General features: G+C 48.8%; 1 protein-coding gene across 1 annotated transcript in view; it reads left to right on the forward strand.

Annotated features, from left to right (window-relative positions):
• Positions 1 to 21,604, forward strand: part of SF3B3 (splicing factor 3b subunit 3) — a 34,617-nt gene that overhangs the window by 5,123 nt on the left and 7,890 nt on the right. Inside the window, exons 7-19 of the mRNA XM_030457947.1 lie at positions 198 to 335; positions 1,280 to 1,383; positions 2,960 to 3,125; positions 4,018 to 4,113; positions 4,609 to 4,681; positions 12,653 to 12,804; positions 13,860 to 14,015; positions 14,573 to 14,728; positions 16,341 to 16,484; positions 17,685 to 17,807; positions 19,194 to 19,348; positions 20,354 to 20,528; positions 20,903 to 21,108. Of these exons, the coding sequence (XP_030313807.1) occupies positions 198 to 335; positions 1,280 to 1,383; positions 2,960 to 3,125; positions 4,018 to 4,113; positions 4,609 to 4,681; positions 12,653 to 12,804; positions 13,860 to 14,015; positions 14,573 to 14,728; positions 16,341 to 16,484; positions 17,685 to 17,807; positions 19,194 to 19,348; positions 20,354 to 20,528; positions 20,903 to 21,108 (1,844 nt within the window). The remainder of the gene's footprint in view (positions 1 to 197; positions 336 to 1,279; positions 1,384 to 2,959; positions 3,126 to 4,017; positions 4,114 to 4,608; positions 4,682 to 12,652; positions 12,805 to 13,859; positions 14,016 to 14,572; positions 14,729 to 16,340; positions 16,485 to 17,684; positions 17,808 to 19,193; positions 19,349 to 20,353; positions 20,529 to 20,902; positions 21,109 to 21,604) is intronic.

Here is a 21,604-nt window from a genome sequence, read left to right on the forward strand (position 1 = left end):
GTTAGGAATGTATTTCCTTCTGTGCTGGAGATGTGCCAGGGATAACTCCAGGTGTATGAGGGAGGGGGTGTGTGGTGAAAGGCTCCTCACACGTGTCAGCTCTCAAGACACCTGTGAAATGGGATTTCTTCATTCTCTGCAATCCTGTCTGGACTTGCCAGGTGATTTTCCTCCTCCTCTGCTTGCTTTCTTGACAGAATGACTTGGATGACCCTGAGAGAGGTATGATTTTTGTCTGCTCTGCTACACACAAAACCAAGTCCATGTTCTTCTTCCTGGCCCAAACAGAGCAGGGAGACATCTTCAAGATTACTCTGGAGACTGATGAGGACATGGTAAGGACAAAAAAAACCCAACATTGCAAAGAGCCCAGAGTCAATTAATTCAGTTCTCTGAAGTGATGAGTATTCAGTATTTGGTTTTAGCTGTCTGATGGCATGTGTGTGTTTTACATGAGGTGTGAAACAGTTACAGCAGCACTTCAGCAGTTGGAAATGCTGCTTGCTCACACAGGTGCAGCAGAAGGTTTGCAAAATCCTGTGAGAATTCCTCTGGAGAGGAAAATGTGCTCACTCCAGCATATTTTGATTGTTTGGTCTGTGAACCTGCTAGGGGGTACTCCAGAAAATTACTTCTGGGGAGCTTGGTTTCTCTTGCTCACAGTAGGAGCTGTCTGCTTTACCTGTTAATTGAGTATTTCCATGTTGCAGTTTATCTTGTTGCAGCCTGAGGTAGCCAGCTGGGTGCAGTTCATCTGTGAGCTGAAATAATGAGCCTGAAGTGGCTGGCAATGAAAAGAGCTCTGCTGCACTCAACCACTGGGGCTTTTTGACTAAATTATTGCACCTTCAGCTAGACACACTGAATTTGGCAGAAGGGGTGATTGTGTGGCAGCTTTAATTAACTTTAAAGTGCTCCTGGATGATCAAGAGCTATTGTCAGCATTCCAAATGCAGAAACTTCTCAGGACAGTTCACCTGTTGGGCAATGCTGGTGTTCAGTGAAGCACTAAAAGTGACTTCTTTAGACAAAGTCCTGGTTTTATTTCCAGACTGATTCAGTGTAACCAAAGCCAGAAAGTCTTAGAATAAAACAACCTGACTAAAATGTTCAAAATAGGCTGCTGGATTTGGGCATTTCTAACAACCTCAAGCTACTCGTGGTTATTCCTAGCCTGCTTCCTTTCTTTGCAGGTCATTGCTCAGCAGCTTTTTTAAAATGAACCCCTTTTTAATTAAAGCTTGAGTACTTCGTTAGCACAGTCACATCCTTCCTGCAGGTCACAGAGATCCGACTGAAGTACTTTGACACAGTTCCTGTTGCTGCTGCCATGTGTGTGCTGAAGACAGGGTTTCTCTTTGTGGCATCAGAGTTTGGAAACCAGTGAGTAAACAATTTCAGCATTTTCCCCTCTCAAACTGACCCTTGGACTTAGGAACACCTTAGAGACACCACCTCTTATTTTAGTGGGTAAATTAAGGCTTTGTTTCGTGGCTTGAGTAGAACAATGGTTCAGACTGTGACTACTGTGTCCAGTTCTGGGCCCCTCAGCCCCTCAGGAAGGAGCTTGAGGTGCTGGAGCAGGTCCAGAGAAGAGCAAGGAGGCTGTGAAGGGATCCAGCAGAATTGCTGTGAGGAAGGGCTGAGGGAGCTGGGGGTGTTGAGGCTGGAGAAGAGGAGGCTCAGGGGAGACCTCCTCACTCTCTGCAACTCCCTGAAAGGAGGTTGGAGCCAGGGGGGGGTTGGGCTCTTTTCCCAGGCAACTCTCAGCAAGACAAGAGGGCAGGGTCTCAAGTTGTGCCAGGGGAGGTTTAGGTTGGAGATGAGAAAGAATTTCTTTCTGGAGAGGGTGCTCAGGCATTGGAATGGGCTGCCCAGGGAAGTAGTGGATTCTCCGTGTCTGGAGATCTTTCCAAAGAGCCTGGATGTGGCACTGAGTGCCATGGGCTGGGAACCACGGGGGGAGTGGATCAGGGGTTGGACTTGATGAGCTCTGAGCTCCCTTCCAACCCAGCCCATTCTGTGGTTCTATGACTGGGGAAGTTCTGGGTTTTGTACCTAGATAAGATACTGCAGTGCAGAGGACAAAGGCTGGCATGCTGCTGCAGTAGGTTTTGCAAGAATTGAGCACTTGTGTAGGTTCCATCCCAAGAAATTGTCTTTAAATCAGCTTGATGGCTTTTCATTGCACTTGGAAGTGTTCTGGCCCACTCAGAAGCAGACGGTGTTTGTTCTTGGTTACTGTGGTTCTTTCCTCAATACCTCTGTGCTTGAGGGCTTTCTCAACCCATAGTTGGTGTTCTAGAACATGCTAAAGACTCAGATGTCTAAGCACACCTTGGCCCAGATTGACAATCCTTTTTCTGACTCGGTTTGCAGTTGGCCACCTGGGGGAGCTCCAGCCACCTTGGTGGAGTGAATCTGAACTGGGTTGTGTAAGCCAAGCTCTTGAGGAAAAAGCCATATTTATTTTGCCTTTATTTGGAGTAGGAAGGAAATCAATCTGGCTTTCTGGTTTTATCTTGGTTGTTGTGGTATTTAGGCTCATGAAATGGGATAGGGAATGCAGTTAAAAATAAGGAGGTGAGAGTGTTCCAGTAAATCAGATGAAACCCCTGCTGTCAGTTGCTGCTTTGGCTCTAACACAGGAATATCTGAAAAGGTCAGCAGAGGAAACACTGAAACTCTGGGATGCCTTAGCAGTGACAGCTGCAAATGAGAAGCTTTGGAGGGGGGGAGGTTTTGATGGGGTTTTTATTTGCATTTCATGACCTCTGATTCCCTTTAAACATCTTGTCATCAAGAAGATGGTCTTTAAAACCTCAATCTTAATAACTGTGTCACAGAGGGAAGGACTTTTTTTCTCCCCATCTCTCTAAACATTTGGCTAAGCCCTTCTTGGAGAAGATGACAGGAGCTTTGCACTAAGCATGCTGTTGATATTGCTTTCTGCCCCAAGCTACCTGTACCAGATAGCTCACCTGGGTGATGATGATGAGGAGCCAGAGTTCTCTTCTGCCATGCCTCTTGAGGAAGGAGACACATTCTTCTTCCAGCCACGACCTCTGAAGAACCTGGTGCTGGTGGATGAGTTGGACAGTTTGTCTCCTATTCTGTGTTGTCAGGTACGTTGCCATCAGCAAGCTCCCATTCACCACCAGGATTTATTTCATTGACAGAGGATTTTTGCTGAGCTGTGGCACCATTTTAATGTCAGGCAGCAGTGTGCCCAGGTGGCCCTGAAGGCCAGTGTCATCCTGGCTGGTATCAGGAGCAGTGTGGGCAGCAGGAGCAGGGATGTCATTCCCCTCCTGTACTCAGCTCAAGTCCTGTGTCCAGGTCTGGGCCCCTCAGCTCAGGAAGGGTCCAGAGGGACAGGGGGGGAAAATCCTGGGAGGAGAGGCTGAGGGAGCTGGGTGGGGGAGTTGTGTCTGGAGGAGACTCAGGGGGGACCTGAAGGGATCTGCAGGCAGGGGGGGGTCAGGGTCTTCTCCCAGGAAACGAGTGACAGGAGGGGAGAGGACGTGGCCTGGAGCTGCCCCAGGGGAGGGTTAGGTTGGATCTCAGGAAACACTTCCTGATGGAGAGGGTGATCAGGAACTGGGATGGAGTGCCCAGGGCAGTGGTGGAGTCACCATCCCTGGGGGTGCTGCAGGAGAGGTTGTGGCTCTTGGTGCCAGGGGCTGACCAATGTGGTGGTGGACTTGATCTGGACTTGATCTCAGAGGGCTTTTCCAACCTCAGTAGTTCTGCAGTTTATCACTGTGCATGATAATACAGAAGTTGGACTTGGTGCCAGCCTGTGCTGCTCCTCTGGTGACCATCAGAGCAGCTCTCTGCTCTCCAGAGATTTTGGTTAAACTGATGTCATTTCAGGGCAGCAGGTGGCACCACCCTATAGCACCTTCATTGGTTTCAGTGTTTGGGACAAAACCATTCCTAAAGCAGTAGCACGGGGTGTCTGGCTGAGCTGGGTTTCCTTGTTCTGTGGCTGTTTGACACTCTTTCCCCACACAGATTGCAGATTTAGCCAATGAAGACACCCCCCAGCTGTACGTGGCTTGTGGTCGGGGTCCCCGCTCATCTCTGAGGGTTCTAAGGCATGGACTTGAGGTAAGAATCCCAGCACTTCAGAAAACCAGCTTGAGGGGCAGGACAGTGTGAGGAGATCTTGAAAGAAAGGTGCTGAAATGAAGGGATTCTCCTTCTTGCCAGAGTTTGGAGAGAGGAGCTTTTCCTGAGGCTTCTTGGAAGTAGAAGGCTTGTGCTATTCACTCATCCAGTCTCAGGCTTTTTGTTCAGGTGGTTCCTACCACTTGGAATTTGTCTCTTCTCCTGCCTGGATGCATCACACTGGAGCATCCCTGGGGGCTCTGCCAGCTGCTGCTCATCTCCTTGCTGGGGGTGTGGGGGGGTCACCTCATTTCAGAGCTGCTCAGCCAGAGCTCTGATGGTGACAGGTCATTGCTGGCTGTATTTAATGTCTGGCATGGGGAGAGAACATCACCAGCTTTCTGCCTGGTTTTGAGGAAGCTCAGAAACTGCTGGGGTTCTGGTGACAGTCTGAACAGCTGTTTGCAAAAGACCCTTGTTCCTTTTTGTGTTTAGGTATCTGAAATGGCTGTCTCAGAGCTGCCTGGTAACCCCAATGCTGTCTGGACTGTGAGGAGGCATGTTGAAGGTATGCATCGTTTTCTTTAAAGTACAAGGAGATAATGAAGTCTTCTCTTTGTATCTTGTTGGGGTATTTTTGTCCAAGGAGGTGGGAAAAGTGCTGTGTGATGGTTGGGTGCCATCCCCATTTAATGTTTCCAGTCAGCACTCACCTGTTTGTGTTTATAAAACCACCCTCTGGTCACTTAGAATTGTCATGCATCACTTTCTGACAAGAAGGAACTGCCCTCAGCTGCATCCATCCCCCAGCCTGCTGCATCAGCTGCTGAATGAACTTGCCCTGAGTCCCTCCTCTGCCATCAGCAGGCAATGGTTGTGCTTTTTGTTGGAGCATATTCACAGTTCTTGATGTGTGTTGACAGTGACAGTAAGCAGCTCTCTGTGGGAGACTGGGATGCAAATTATGGATCAAAACCAAAGAAATCAGCAACAGTATCTGTGTTTTATGACTTCCCTCTGTGCATATCTGCTAAGAAAAGAGTCTCTTTGGGCTAGGACACACTCCCTATTGAAAAACCCAGCAGTGTTCAGGGACTGCTGGGTCCAGGAAAGTCAGGGTTTGAAACTGGTAGAATGTGCTGGATTGTGGGCTTGGGTTTGGGGCTTTTTTCTGATGTGAAATAATGGCTTTGCCTTCCTAAAGGCAAAGCTTCTTCTTTGCTTCTTCTTTGCTTCTTCTTTGCTTCTTCTTTGCTTCTTCTTTGCTTCTTCTTTGCTTCTTCTTTGCTTCTTCTTTGCTTCTTCTTTGCTTCTTCTTTGCTTCTTCTTTGCTTCTTCTTTGCTTCTTCTTTGCTTCTTCTTTGCTTCTTCTTTGCTTCTTCTTTGCTTCTTCTTTGCTTCTTCTTTGCTTCTTCTTTGCTTCTTCTTTGCTTCTTCTTTGCTTCTTCTTTGCTTCTTCTTTGCTTCTTCTTTGCTTCTTCTTTGCTTCTTCTTTCTTTGCTTCTTCTTTGCTTCTTCTTTGCTTCTTCTTTGCTTCTTCTTTGCTTCTTCTTTGCTTCTTCTTTGCTTCTTCTTTGCTTCTTCTTTGCTTCTTCTTTGCTTCTTCTTTGCTTCTTCTTTGCCTCTTCTTTGCCTCTTCTTTGCCTCTTCTTTGCCTCTTCTTTTCCTCTTCTTTTCCTCTTCTTTTCCTCTTCTTTTCCTCTTCTTTTCCTCTTCTTTTCCTCTTCTTTTCCTCTTCTTTTCCTCTTCTTTTCCTCTTCTTTTCCTCTTCTTTTCCTCTTCTTTTCCTCTTCTTTCCTCTTCTTTTCTTCTTCTTTTCCTCTTCTTTTCCTCTTCTTTTCCTCTTCTTTTCCTCTTCTTTTCCTCTTCTTTTCCTCTTCTTTTCCTCTTCTTTTCCTCTTCTTTTCCTCTTCTTTTCCTCTTCTTTTCCTCTTCTTTTCCTCTTCTTTTCCTCTTCTTTTCCTCTTCTTTTCCTCTTCTTTTCCTCTTCTTTTCCTCTTCTTTTCCTCTTCTTTTCCTCTTCTTTTCCTCTTCTTTTCCTCTTCTTTTCCTCTTCTTTTCCTCTTCTTTTCCTCTTCTTTTCCTCTTCTTTTCCTCTTCTTTTCCTCTTCTTTCCTCTTCTTTCCTCTTCTTTTCCTCTTCTTTTCCTCTTCTTTTCCTCTTCTTTTCCTCTTCTTTTCCTCTTCTTTTCCTCTTCTTTTCCTCTTCTTTTCCTCTTCTTTTCCTCTTCTTTTCCTCTTCTTTTCCTCTTCTTTTCCTCTTCTTTTCCTCTTCTTTTCCTCTTCTTTTCCTCTTCTTTTCCTCTTCGGGGTGGGGTGAGAACAGAGTCCCTCAGAAACACCTAAAGAGCCTGCAGTGGGACTGTTGTGGGTCCTTACAGTCTCCATGGTTGTTCCTGAGTCAGTGCTTTGTATCCATCTCACAAAGGTTTCCTGGAGGTTTATACATGGGATATATCAATGTCAGATTGTTGCAGTTGAGCCCTTACCTTGCAGTGGGGATGTGGGATCTTGTTTTTAAGCAGTCAGAGAGTTGTGTGTCTTCCAGGGAGCCAGGAACCCTGTGGGACTTTCAGAGATTGCTGTGGAGTTTTCCTTTGCCACCTGAGCCCTGCCACCAACTCCTGTGCTTGTGTTCTGAGTGAGACTCTTGGAAGGAGCTCTGACCACAAAGTGCCTTCATGTTCCCCAGAAATAAAAGGCTCAGAAGGAAAATACTTCCCCAGTTCATATATTAAAACAAAAAAAGGTGCCTCTTTTCTTATCAGAGGCATTGCAGTTTGTTAGAGACAAACCTTTGGAAAAGGAGTTGGTGACATCTGTTCCCTTGGAGAGGTGTGGAACCTTCTGGTGTAGCCTTACAGTGTTCAGACCATTTCTCTTGTCATTCCTGAGGATGGCTCTTGACTTTGTCAGGAGATGGAGGCCCATTGCTAACCTCCAGAAGACAAACCAGTCTTGCTGCCTCTTTTTTTGCCCCTCCTCCCAAAGTTTCCAGGTTTCAGCATGAAGTCCTCATAGATTTCAGACAGGCTGGAGCCTGCAGCTCTTCTGAACCTTCCTACACTTTGAATGCAATTTAAAATCATGCAACACCCACCCCCAAGTTGCAGCTCTCTCAAGTCAGAACTGCTTTGGTGTGAGTTTTCAATCAGAAGGAACTTCAGAACCTTTCAGACATAAACCCCATCCTGAAGCTCCACCAGGGGCTGGTTTTTTGAGCCTCCAGTGGCAGCATGAGGCTGCTTAGGTGCCACAGCATGCAAGTGCTGCTGCAGGGCCTCTCATGTTTGCAGCCCTCAAAACAAATACTAACCCTGGCTGGTACATGGTGCTGCACACTACCAATACCAAGCCTCTTTTTTTCTTCCACAGGTGGCTGGTGGTGGAGGTGCTGATCCCCACAGGTGTGTACCTACTGCTAGGGGCCTACTGTACCCTCCCACAGGTTAATCCCAAAAATCCTGGGAGTTTCTGCAAAGCTTTCCAGGAAATGAATTCTAGAAGCCATTGTGTAGTTGGGAGGTTGTTGCCTCTGTAGTTCAGTAGCTGAGTAGAAAGCAACTCCCATTCCATCTTGTGGTTTTTTGGGAAGCAAAGTGGCATGGCTGTGTCTGCAGAGCAATCAGTTCTTGCCCAAACCAGAGGTGTGTGTTTCAGGGCTGTTCTCAGCTCCCTTCTTGGCTCCTTCCAGAGGAAAGGATTGTGTGTGCTCCAAGCACCTAGAGGTATTGCTGCCATGGGATTGCCCAGTGGTTATGGAACGTGCCCATCAGACAGAAAGTGATGGAACTCTGACCAAACCCTCTCTTGCTGTCAAATCCTGAGGTTTGGGGAGCTGGGTGCTCTGCTCTGGGAGCTGGGACCTTGCAGTCTGCAGTCCCTGCCTGGCCCTCTGACCTGCACAGCAGTGTGTAGTGAGTGACAGCCCCTGAGTTTCTTGTGCAGTAGGAAATGGAAGCCCAGGGAAATGTGCTGGTATCCTCTCAGAAGGATTTCAGTGAGAATAATTGTGGATTTTTGTCCCTGCTCATCTCTTTGTTCACCAAACTCCTCTGAGCTAGTGGTGGCTCTGTTTGTAGTGGTAGAAACTCAGATGCTGCAGTGGGAAAAAAACCTGAGGCATGGACTGGTGGAGAGGAATGGATTGCTTATGGACTAACTCCCACTGAATCCATGACAAGTAACAAATATGACAGTAGTGTAGAGGTCTTGAATCCCAGACCCTGGAGGTGGGAGATAAGGTCTGGAGAGAAGAAGACTTTCCTTCAGCAGAGGAGGATTGAGTTAGAGACCAGTTGGCCAAACTGGTTATCTGGAACTCCACTGGCCCTGATGGGATGCATCCATGAGTTCTGAGAGAGCTGGCAAGGTGTTATTTCTAGGCCAGTCTCCATCATCTTTGGAAGGTCATGGAGAACAGGAGAGGTGCCTGAGGGCTAATGTCACTCCAGCCTTCCAAAAAGGGCAAGAAGAACTCGGGGAACCACAGGCTGGTTAGCCTTGCCTCTGCCCCTGCTAAGGTGTTGGGAAAAATTCTTCTGGATGTCATCAGAGAACATGTGAAAGCAAAGGGTGTCACTGGGGGGAGTCAGCATGGATTCACCCAAGGGGAATCTTGCTTGACCAACCTGAGTGCCTTTTCTGATGTCCCTGCTGGCTGGCTAGATGAGGGGAGAGCAGTGGATGTCACCTCAGCAAGGTTTTTGATGCTGTGTCCCATAACCTCAGTGGACACTGAGGTGGATTCAGAGCTGTGTGACAGAACTCAGGGGGTGGTGACAAATGGAGCAGGGTCGAGTTGTTGGGCTGTGAGCAGCTGTGTCCCCCGGGGGTCAGTAATCCAGTCTTGTTCAGTGTGTTCATTAGCAACCTGAATGAGGGGACAGGGTGTATCCTCAGCACATGGCACAAAGCTGGGAGGGGTGGCTGATCCTCCAGAGGTCTGTGCTGCCACCCAGCATCACCTGGACAGGCTGGGGAGCTGGGCAGAGAACCTGATGAGGCTCAGTGAGAGCAAGGGTAGGATCCTGCACCCAGGAAGGAAGAGCCCCAAGCACCAATATAGATCAGGGATGGAGCTGCTGGAAAGCAACAGAGAAAAAGGATCTGGGGGTCCTGAGAGACAGTAAACTATCCATGAGCCAGCAGTGTGCCCTTGCTGCCAGGAAGGCCAAGGGAATCCTGGAATTCAGCATAAGGAAGAGTGGACAGGAGGTGCAGGGAGGTCATTGTCCCCCTCTTCCCCTGGGGAGGCCACAGCTGGAACACTGCATCCAGTGCTGGGCTCCCCAGTTCAAGAGAGACAGGGAACTACTGGAGAGAGTCCAGAGGCGGGCAACCAAGATGGTTGGGGGATTGGAGCATCTCCCTGCTGAGGAAAGGCTGAGAGAGCTGGGACTTCAGGCTGGAGGAGAGAGGAGAGGAGAGGAGAGGAGAGGAGAGGAGAGGAGAGGAGAGGAGAGGAGAGGAGAGGAGAGGAGAGGAGAGGAGAGGAGAGGAGAGGAGAGGAGAGGAGAGGAGAGGAGAGGAGAGGAGAGGAGAGGAGAGGAGAGGAGAGGAGAGGAGAGGAGAGGAGAGGAGAGGAGAGGAGAGGAGAGGAGGCTGAGGGGAGACCTTGTTAATGTCTACAGATGTCTCAAGGGTGGGTGCAGGACACATGGAGCTGGAATCCTCTCAGTAGTTCCCAGCGACAGGATGAAGGGCAACAGGCACCAGCTGGAATGTAGGAAATTCCATTTAAATGGAATGGCAGAGGCTGCCAGGGAGGGTGTGGAGTCCCCTTCTTTGGAAGTACTCAGAACCCACCTGGATGCTGTCCCAGGTAATGTGCCCTGGGTGATCCTGCTTTAGTGGGAGAGTTGGACTGGATGATCTGGAGAGGTCCCTTCCAGCTCTGACAGATTTTCTGTGATTCCTGGACTGATGTGGTGGTTTGATAAACCCATTGTGATGTTTGTGTGAAGCTGCAGAAAACTTGTCATGAAGGCACAGGAGAGTGAGCCCAGCTGTGGCTCTTGAAAAGAGTCATTAAGCTGCTTCTGTTAATCACTGAAAGGAGCTCATTAGAATGGTGATAAGCACCTCTGGAGCCTTGTGCCTGCATAAAAAGTAATGTGGATCTGCTCTGCTCAGGGTGTTGCAGCTCCAAGTAGAGATCTTTTCATATTAAAATCTATAGATCTCTTATCTGGTGTGCCCCAGGGATTTAGCCTCTTTTTATTTCCACCAGGCTGCTGTTTTCTAAACCCAAATTGTGCTGTTTGAATCCAGATGAATGTGTCTCATTCCTGGGCTTTGTTCTGCTAAATCAGACCCTTTATTCCAAAAGCTCCAGCAGAGAGGTGTTAAGTGCCACTTCTTGACTTCAAGCAGAAATGCAGGTGTCACTGTTATTGACACAGCCTTAAAGGCATGCTCTAATATCACTTAAGTGAGGCAGTGAAAAGAAAAGAGATGAAGAAGTACTAAGAGGTAGGAGGGAGTTTTCATTTAGCACAGGACTAAGGAAATCTGCTTTGCTTTCAACTGGGAGCTCTTTGTCCCTCTCAGGATCACATGGCTGAGCCCCCAGCTGGGACCTGATGGTTCATCACCAGAATGACAGTCCCCAGGGAGGAAGGCAGCAGCTTGCAAGAAGTTTGGAAAGCAGTCTTTGAGCTGGAATTTTTAGAACATCCTGTCTATGAGTATTGAATTATGAATTAAATGCTTAGCCTCTGAGCTGCTAGATTCTCTGCTCAAAGCAATCCAGGAATTCTTGTAGACTTCTGGAGCTGCAAAATCCATGCCAGGTTGTGGGAGCAGCTACTGTTCAGTGTAGAAAAGGAGTGTGTAGTGGTGTAGGTCTCCCTGTATGCCTCTCTTTGCCTCTGCTGTTGATGTCAAGGAGCTTTCCTGTGAAGCCAAGGGTTTGAGGAGCTGACTAACCAGGTTTCCCTCTGCAGGCTGAGCTTGTGTTTTCTCATTTCCCCCCAGTGGCCCTGCTCCTGCCTGCAGGGCTCAGGAGTGTGCTGGAGGTTAGAGACTGTCACCAGAGTAGTAACAGAGTTTGTGCCACAGACCACTGTTGGGATTGCTGTGATTACACAGAGCTTGTCAGGCTGAGCTGTGGTCTGTGTAGCAGATGTTGGGAGAAGCTTTTTTTTCCCTTGCATATTTTCAGTGATGTGTAAGAACTTTGTTAGCAATGTGACACAGCAGGTTTGGCAATGCCTCCCTCTGAACAGCCTGGGTAAGGAAGGGATTGGTTCCTCAAGCATTTGTTTCAGTTACCCCAGTTCAGTTCCTTGAAGCTGCTGTGTGGTATTTAGTGGCATCCTGTCCTAATCCCAGGGAGAGTTCTCCATTTCCTTCCTCTGCTTGCAGAGTCCTGAGCCACTTCTCTCTGCCTCCCACACTTGCAGATGATGGAGAGACTCTGCTCAAGGGCAAAAACTCCTCACAGCTCTCTTGCACCCTCATCTCCACAAACTGTCTTGTGCTGTGGTGCCTAAGTTTGATCTTTGATTGAAAATGGAATTTTTTTTCCTTTTTAAGAAGTGGCACTTGCATGTCAGCAGCAGCAGAAGTGGAGTTGGTTCTCCAAGGCAATCTTATTTCTGCACTGAGGCTCCTGGCCCCCTTTCCCAATGGACTCCATTGTTTCTGTGGCTTTTGTTACTGTTTTAATGAGTCTCCTCTCCCCCTCTTTAATGCCTGTCACTTCTGCAGAATGAAAACTAACAGTTGTAAGGCAGAGCAGTCCCCTTGCCCAGCCCTGCTGCCTGTCTTTACCACAAAGTTTCCCTATTTCCAAGTGAGCTCTCAAGACTATTTTGGTGACTTTTCTGCATCCAAGCTACTGGACTCCCCCAAGCTGTCCCTTTTGGGATAAACCAGTACTGGAGACAATAGTTGCACTACTGTCACTAAATTCCAGAAGAAGTAAAGGTCACTGATTGCTCTGTCTTACAAAACATAATAGTTCCTCATCCCAGGAGACTGTTTGGGTGTCTGTATGAGTAGAAGCTCGTTGAGCAGACTAGTCCTGAGCTGTGCTGCAGTGCTCCCTAATTGCTCCCTGCAGCTTTTTGGGGTTTTTTTAATGAGTTTACTCAATAGATAACGTGGTGTTGTATCCTGCAAGCTCCTGCTGGCAGTTTCCTGGTGTGGTTTCTGCAGATGGGTTCCGTGGATCCTGATTATTGGAGCAGAGCATTCATTGTGTGTTAAATCTGGATTCAGCTCCTCGTGTGAGGTGGGCTGAGTGTCACTGAGGCTTCTGCTGCCTGGAAAACGTAGGTGGGAGTCTTGCTTGCCAGATTCCAGAATATTGTGAAGCAACTCTGGGTCATCATTTGATCCCTGTTTGGAGTCCAGCAGTGTCCTAGAATGAACTTGCACAATCCTGCCAGCAGATGTAATTATCACAGGAATTCTCCTGAAGAGGAACTGCTAGACTTCCATCAGGCTGATAGTTTTGTTGGGAAGCCTTGCATCCTTTAATCACCACGTTTTTTCTATTTTTTGTTTTTTTTTCCCTTGTCTCCCTTGACCAGATGAATTTGATGCCTATATCATTGTGTCCTTCGTGAATGCCACCCTGGTGCTGTCTATTGGAGAGACTGTAGAAGAAGTGACTGACTCTGGATTCCTGGGTACTACACCCACCTTGTCCTGCTCTCTCCTTGGTGATGATGCTTTGGTACAGGTAATGGAAAGCTGCTTCTGACCTCTCTGCCTGTGTCTGCCTCTGTGCTTGCAGCATGCAGTGCTTTCACAGTAGAAATGCAACATAGATCATGTCTAAAGGGATGGATTGGCAGAGAATCATGGAGTCACAGAATGGGCTGGGTTGGAAGGGAGCTCAGAGCTCATCAAGTCCAACCCTTGATCCACTCCCCCCGTGGTTCCCAGCCCATGGCACTCAGTGCCACATCCAGGCTCTTTGGAAAGATCTCCAGACACGGAGAATCCACTACTTCCCTGGGCAGCCCATTCCAATGCCTGATCACCCTCTCCAGAAAGAAATTCTTTCTCATCTCCAACCTAAACCTCCCCTGGCACAACTTGAGACCCTTTGTGCCCTCTTGTCTTGCTGAGAGTTGCCTGGGAAAAGAGCCCAACCCCCCCCTGGCTCCAACCTCCTTTCAGGGAGTTGCAGAGAGTGATGAGGTCTCCCCTGAGCCTCCTCTTCTCCAGCCTCAACACCCCCAGCTCCCTCAGCCCTTCCTCACAGCAATTCTGCTGGATCCCTTCACAGCCTCCTTGCTCTTCTCTGGACCTGCTCCAGCACCTCAAGCTCCTTCCTGAGCTGAGGGGCCCAGAACTGGACACAGGACTCAAGCTGTGGCCTCCCCAGAGCTGAGCACAGGGGCAGAATCCCTTCCCTGGACCTGCTGGCCACGCTGTTCCTGAGCCAGCCCAGGATGCCATTGGCCTTCTTGGCCACCTGGGCACACTGCTGGCTCATGGTCACCTTTGTGGCAATCCAGACTCCCAGGTCCCTTGTTCAGCTTTTCCCTGCCACATCCTGCACCAGCTGAAGGTGTGATGGTCCTGATATCCTCCCTGGTGTGCTGGGTGCTCCCTTGCTGTAGTTGCAAGAGGCAACACTTGCAGCTGGCAAGTGGCTCCATGCTCATCCAGCCTGTTGCATAGCTCCTGGCTGCCAGGGAGCAGGATTTGCCTCTCTTTCTTCCTGTGCTGGGATGGGAGCTGTGAAGAGATGGCAAATATGGCATCAGTGTCACCTTTTTCCTTCAGGTTTATCCAGATGGGATCCGGCATATCCGAGCAGATAAGAGAGTAAATGAATGGAAGACACCAGGGAAAAAAACCATTGTGAAATGTGCTGTGAACCAGAGACAAGTGGTGATAGCACTGACTGGAGGAGAACTGGTGTACTTTGAGATGGACCCGGTAGGTCTGGGGGGATTTTGGGGTGAGGTTGGGATTTTGGGGTGAGGTTGGGATTTTGGGGTGAGGTTGGGGTTTTGGGGGAGGTTGGGGTTTTTGGGGTGAGGTTGGGATTTTGGTTGGGTGAGGTTGGGGTTTTGGGGCAGGTTGGCGTTTTGGGGGAGGTTGGCGTTTTGGGGGAGGTTGGCGTTTTGGGGGAGGTTGGCGTTTTGGGGGAGGTTGGAAGAGTGAGGGAGAGCCTGGGGTGTGCTGGACATTGATTCTTGATCAGTCTTGCAGGAAAAGACTGTACTGAAGCATCCTGCTGGAACAGGCAGATCTGACTGTGGCTGAGATGATTTCAGAGCAAATTAAAGTCTCTGAATTTCATAACCAAACTGGAAATTGTCTTTATTCTGGTGCTCCTCTGCCTCTTCCAGTTGTAGCTCAAACACGGCAGTAAAAAAACTCCAAAGCGCTGTCTTAAAGAAATCAAAAAAAATCAGGGGAAGGGTGTGGGGAGATTTCTGGTGCTGGTGAGCCCCACTGGGTGGGTGATAACCCCTTGTGTCCTCCCTCAGTCAGGGCAGCTGAATGAGTACACGGAGAGGAAGGAGATGTCAGCTGATGTGGTCTGCATGAGCCTGGCCAACGTGCCCCCCGGCGAGCAGCGCTCCCGCTTCCTGGCTGTTGGGCTGGTGGACAACACTGTCAGGATCATTTCCCTTGACCCGTCGGTGAGTGGCTGTCCTCTTCATGGAATCATGTAATGGGCTGGGTTGGAAGGGAGCTCAGAGCTTATCAAGTCCAACCCTTGATCCACTCCCCCCGTGGTTCCCAGCCCATGGCACTCAGTGCCACATCCAGGCTCTTTGGAAAGATCTCCAGACACGGAGAATCCACTACTTCCCTGGGCAGCCCATTCCAATGCCTGATCACCCTCTCCAGAAAGAAATTCTTTCTCATCTCCAACCTAAACCTCCCCTGGCACAACTTGAGACCCTGCCCTCTTGTCTTGCTGAGAGTTGCCTGGGAAAAGAGCCCAACCCCCCCTGGCTCCAACCTCCTTTCAGGGAGTTGCAGAGAGTGATGAGGTCTCCCCTGAGCCTCCTCTTCTCCAGCCTCAACACCCCCAGCTCCCTCAGCCCTTCCTCACAGCAATTCTGCTGGATCCCTTCACAGCCTCCTTGCTCTTCTCTGGACCTGCTCCAGCACCTCAAGCTCCTTCCTGAGGGGCTGAGGGGCCCAGAACTGGACACAGGACTCAAGCTGTGGCCTCCCCAGAGCTGAGCACAGGGGCAAAATCCCTTCCCTGGACCTGCTGGCCACGCTGTTCCTGAGCCAGCCCAGGATGCCATTGGCCTTCTTGGCCACCTGGGCACACTGCTGGCTCCTCTTCAGCTTCCTGGCAATCCAGACTCCCAGGTCCCTTTCTGCCACTCTGTGCCCAGCCTGGAGCTCCCCATGGGGTTGTTGTGGCCAAAGTGCAGGACCCGGCACTTGGAATGTTGAACCTCATCCCCTTGGGATCATCCCAACTCTCCAGTCTGTCCAGGTCCCTCTGCAGAGCCCTCCTGCCTTCCAGCTGATCCACACTCCCCCCAGCTTAGTGTCATCTGCAAACTTGCTGATGATGGACTCAATCCCCTCATCTAAATCATCAATAAAGATATTAAAGAGATATTAAAGGAACTGGGCCCAACTTCCTGCCTTTCCAGTGTTCAGAAGGCTGCTCCAGAGGTGGGCTTTCCATACTCAAGTGGATAAGCAGGATTGAGTGGTTTTGGGTGAGAGCCCTTGAGCCTGACCTATGACAGATTCCCTTGGTTGATCCAATCTCACCTGTGCTTGGAGGTTCAGCTGATGAAATACTAAAGAATTTTCTTCTTTTATTCTTTTGTTTTGGTTTGGGGTTTGTGGTTTCTTTTTGTTTTTTCAATCTTTTCTCTTTTACCTGTAGTAAAAGCAGACTCATTCTGACAGCAGGTCAGCAGCAAACCAGCCTTACCATTCCTCTGCCTGCAAGAGGCAAGTGTTCAGAGGGTGACTGTAGTACCAGAACCTTCACTCAAATCTCCATGCTAAACAGCTGCAAATTGTGCTGGAACAGTTTGGAAGGATCTAGTTTATTTTCTCCAAACCCAGGGCTGCTGCAACCACTGCTTCTTGCCAGAATCCCCAGAGCCAGTATCTGTTGTGATTTTTTTTTTTTCTTTTTTTTCCCTGTGCTGAATACTTTTTAATGGAGATTTCAGGAAGCATCTTTAAGCTCCTTAGATGGAGCTTGAATTATTCCCTCTTGCCAAGCCTTGCTGACTGGTTGTGGTCCCTTTTCTTTGTCTCTTCCAGGATTGTTTGCAGCCCCTGAGCATGCAGGCCCTGCCTGCACAGCCTGAGTCTCTCTGTATCGTGGAGATGGGAGGCACAGAGAAGCAGGATGAGCTGGGGGAGAGGGGCTCCATTGGCTTTCTGTACCTGAACATTGGGCTGCAGGTAAGAGCTCACTTATTTGTTTTTTAACAAGCAACAGGACAAGAGGAAATGGCCTCAAGTTGCACCAGGAAAGGTTTAGATTGGGCATTAGGAGAAACTTCTCCAGTGAAAGGGTAATTAAACACTGGCACGTGGTTGAATCACCATCCCTGGAGGTGTTTAAAAGCCACAAAGAGGTGGTGCTGAGGGACATGATTTAAGCACTGGGCTTAGTAGAGTTGGGTTATAATGGTTATGGAATGAAGTTATTAAGTCTTGATTAAAGGTCTTTTCCAACCAGAACAATTCTGTGGTTCTGTGAGGTGGTTGCCTGGCTCTGACAGGCATTTCTTGGTGAGTGTTCCCTTGAGAGACAGATTGCAGTAACAGCCTGCAGCCTAACCCAAATCCTGACTCTTCCCTTTGGGTTACACCACACTTAGCAGCTGTGGCTGGGGAATTCACTCTGGGTACTTGGGAGATGTGCAGATTTCCCCAGAAGTTCCTAGACTGGGAACTAGTCAAGAGGCAGAGTAATGTCACAGACTTTCCAGAAAGAGGGCACGTTCTGAAGAGAAAAATCCCTGGGTCAAACATTGTTGGTCAGTTCTGCAGAAACTGCCTGTAGGGCAGAGTATCAGGGGAGTACCTTCCCCCAGCCACAGGCTCTGCTCTGGTAACTCTGCTCTTGCAGTTTTTTGTTGCATCCAGTGCTGACTCTGATCTGTGACCCAAAAAAAAAAAAAAAATCTTTTTTGACAATTCAACATGTAAAAATAATCAGAGCAGTGTAGGTTCTTCATGTGCCTCAGGTTTGATATCAGGATGCCTGCTCTTTCTTATGAATTTTGGGGGTAAATGCTTTGTTCTGGCTCTTCTGGGGTTTTTTTTTTCATGGCTTACAGGATGCACCAAACTGCTTTTTTTTGGGGGGGTGAGGGGAGCAGCTGTTGTTTCTTCTGGGGGTTGGTTAGTTTGCTTCACAGTGATTCCTTTCAGCTCTGCAGGAAATGATTCCTACTCAGTGTGCAGGAAACAAGGTTTTTCATGGGAAGAGCCAATTTAGATAAGAGTGTGGGGGCAGAAGGGAGATGTGGCAGAAGCTGGGGAAAAACAATCCACCTCATTCCTCGAAATCACCTCTTCTGTTTGGAATAGTGACTGTAGCTTTATTTCTTCCCTCTAATCTTGATTTCAACTTTGTGATTTGCTGCTGACAAGAACGGGGTGCTGCTGAGGACTGTCCTGGACCCTGTCACAGGTGACCTTTCTGACACCAGGACCAGGTACCTGGGTTCCAGGCCTGTGAAACTCTTCCGTGTCCGGATGCAAGGCCAGGAGGCGGTAAGAGGGGGAGCTCCTGGGAGGGTGTTGGGGGGGGAGAAGGTGCAGACCCAGCCCCCCAGTACAGCATCCCAGTTTTCCTTCATGTTGGCTAAGGGTGGGGAAGCATCCTTGCAGCACATCAGGACCCTTTGGGTAAGGGTGTGGGCATGCAAATGACTTCATCAGGAAGCTGCCTGCCTGCCTCACAGCTTGTGCTTTCACAAACAACCTTGTTCTTGTTGGTGTTCCCCTTCCTGGGAAGCAGTGTGGAGTGCTGCCTCGCCTTCCTTGACCTAGGACTCATCTGACCCATGGGCTGTGTGTGCAGTGTTGTCTGGAAAGCTCCGAGCAGATTCTTTGTTTTTGGGCTAAGAGCAGAAATCTTTACCCCTGGACTCCTTGATGGCAGTGAGTGGTTGGTTGTCTCTTGCTCATGTTGAAAATGGCTGAGCCAGGGGCTGGACAGCTGCCATCCAGGGGTCAAGGAAAATATCTGTGGGATTTGGCATAGCAGGAATAATGTTTTTCATCAGAAGTGCCATTTCCAGCCTTCCTGATGTGGCACTGGGGAGATGAGCCACCCCCTGCTTGACTCATTTTTGGATGACACCTTCAGAGTTGAGAAATCTTGTCGGTCAGTGCAGGGGGCTGGGTTGGGGAGTCTGAGTTCTGCTTTAATGCAGTGGCACACACAGGGTCACTGAGGCTCCCCAGCTTGCTCCTGCCAGGCTGCCAGCTGTATCCTGGAGGTGAGGAGCAGGGAATGCTTGTGGAAGAGCTGAGAGCTCCTTCTGTCAGACCAGTCTTGGTTCCTTGTCTCACAGCATGGTGAGAAAAACCATGAAGCTCGTGGCCAGACAGTGGTGGGTTTGGAGGAGCTGTCAGTGTTTCAGTGTAATCCCACCTTTTGTAACTCAGGCAGAAAGTGATTTAGCACTGGAATTGATTTAGCCAAATGTGTAAAGTTCAGAAGGCCACGTGCTTCCTTTGTTCCCCTTAACTTGTTTGAAAACAGCCTGCTGATAATTCTAAGCAAATTCCACTTTAGACTCCTACAGCATTTGGCAAAGCAGTCAATATTTATTTTCAAAGAACTGTTCCCATTAGAGCACTGTTTAAAAAAAAAAAAAAGAGAGTATTTATTAATCTTAGCTTTTACAGGTAAGTTTTAATTGTCCCTCAGTTTCAGGATCTGTTGTCTTGATGGTGCTTCAGAAATTCAGGTAATTTCCAGATCAAACTCCCTGGACAGCAAGCAGTGTCTGAGGGGCTGCTCTGAGCTGGGTGGAGAATTCAGTTGTTCCAGAGGGGGAAAGCCCAGCCCTGTGGACTCATTTCTATTGCCAGGAGTGAGTTTGCCCCTTCCCCACCCCTAACAAAGACTTTTTTGTGTGTCCTCCCCAGGTGCTGGCCATGTCAAGTCGTTCCTGGCTCAGCTATTCCTATCAGTCCCGTTTCCACCTGACTCCCTTGTCCTATGAAACACTGGAGTTTGCCTCTGGGTTTGCTTCTGAGCAGTGCCCTGAGGGCATTGTAGCCATCTCCACAAACACACTGAGGTAAGAACTGATGGGGAAGACCACAAACACCTCCAAGCCAAGGTGCCAGGCAGAGGAAAGAGGGGGGAATTCTCACTAGACTTTCAAAGGGAAGAGGTAGAGTGACTCAACTTGAGAAATAGGGGTTATTTGAGGTTATTTGATTATGGATAATGATTTGATAGAAACACTTGGGTAGGTTTGGGGAAACAAATGGAATATAGGGATAGCTGTGCTGTCAAAAAGAAGTAGGGTCTGCTTCTCTGATCAGCTTGTTATCCTCAGGGAAGTATTTAATAAATGTGACCCCATTCTGTGCTAGGATCTTGTGGTTTGGGATCTGAAAACTTTGCAGCAAGCAGCCCACATGATTTAAAAAATCAGAGTCATGATGGGTGAATTTGTTGCCTTGTGAAAGTTCAGCTTGGGTAGATATTAAAAAGAGAAATATCACAGGAGAACAGAAATTCAGGAGCTCTGCTTCATGCAGGTGCTTGTTTCATATCTGTCCTCACTGAAGCATTTCAGCATTCATTGCTTTTAAAGGAGTCATTCTTTCTGGAGAGACTTGTGGTTTCTAGTAACAATGCCAGAAGAACTGGCATTTCAGCTGGGAAGCCACAGGAAGAAGGAGCTGGCATTGCCTTTTTCATAACTTCTTCATAACTAAAGTGCCTCTGAGGAGCAGTTGATGACCTGTCAAAGCCTGTATTCAGATGGTGTGTCCCCTTTCCCCCTCCTCTTTCTTCCTCTCAGGACAGTCTTGCTTCATTACCACAGAAACCTGTCTGAAAGGGACAGGGAGAGCCCTTCAGTCCAGGCCCTGTCCCACAGTGAGGGACCCATTTAGGATGCTGGTTTTGCTATTTCTGGAGCTGTTAATTTCTTGCTGATTGGTCCAAGGAAGGTGCTGCAGATCTCCAGCACTTAGGCAGTTTCACAGACATAAAGCTCAACTCCAGCTTTTTCCTTGTTATCCAGCTGCTTTCAGACCTTGTTCAACACGTTGCCATCTTTATCCTCCAGGATTTTGGCACTGGAGAAGCTGGGGGCTGTCTTCAACCAGGTTGCCTTCCCCTTGCAGTACACACCCAGAAAATTTGTCATTCACCCAGAGAGCAACAACCTGATCATCATTGAGACAGACCACAATGCTTACACTGAGGCCACCAAGGCACAGAGGAAGCAGCAGATGGCTGAGGTAATTGGGGTGGGGGACAGGTACACACAGCCTTTGCCCAGACTGAGACATTTCCTCTGGCTGTTTGAGGGTGTTTGGATTTTTGGGAGGGGGGTTATTTTCCTCTCAGTGTTGTTTCCAGAATTGTTGATTGGGAAAAATAGCTCCCCAGACACCTGCTCCTTGGGCAGGCAGAGCTGCTGTGTTCTCAGCTGCAGAGGTTTCCTGGGGAAGGAGCTTGGGGCTGGCAGAAGTTTTAGGATTTGGTGGGGTTTATGTCTTCACAATCTTCTCCTGGATCACCTGAGGAAACGGGGAAGATTACAGAGCAACAAGGTGGCTGGGAAGAAAACCCACTGAGCTGATCTTTTCTCCTCCCCTTTAATGTGCCATAGGAAATGGTGGAGGCTGCAGGTGAAGATGAGAGGGAGCTGGCAGCAGAGATGGCTGCAGCCTTCCTGAACGAGAATCTTCCCGAATCCATCTTTGGTGCTCCCAAGGCAGGGAATGGGCAGTGGGCCTCTGTTATCAGGGTGATGAACCCCATCCAGGGAAACACATTAGATCTGGTCCAGCTGGAGCAGAACGAAGCTGCCTTCAGGTGAGAAGCATTACCAGATGCTGCAGGAATCTCTGCTTTTGGTGACTCTTTGGTGGGGTGTTTACTTTCTTTTGCTCAGCTGTTAAAGAGCTGAAATCCAGATGCAGTAACACCTTATCAGGAGACAGGCTTGAAATGCCAGGAGTGATTGGGCCACGTGCTTCCACCTTTTGCCTTTCCTTCCTTTCCCACCCTGCTCTGTCTGCCTGTGACACTTAAGAGCTGGTGCTCCAGATGTGTTTGCTGGACCTCAGTGTTTAAAAGACCAACACAGGGGTGCAAATGACAGATAAGAGAGAGGGGAGGAAGGGAATGTGCTGCCATCTCTCACTTCAGGTAGACTGAGGAGAGATGAACTGGAAAGGAAGTGTGAGAAGGACTGGAGGGCAAGACCAACACAACAACCACAGAGAACACTTGTGTGCCTCAGTGGTTGAGGTGGAATTCAGGCATGCTCACCCACAAGGCTGACTCAGTCCTGTTTTGTCCAGGATTC

This window comes from Calypte anna, chromosome 11 (genome assembly GCF_003957555.1).
Source record: "Calypte anna isolate BGI_N300 chromosome 11, bCalAnn1_v1.p, whole genome shotgun sequence".
Taxonomy (NCBI): Eukaryota; Metazoa; Chordata; class Aves; order Apodiformes; family Trochilidae; genus Calypte; species Calypte anna.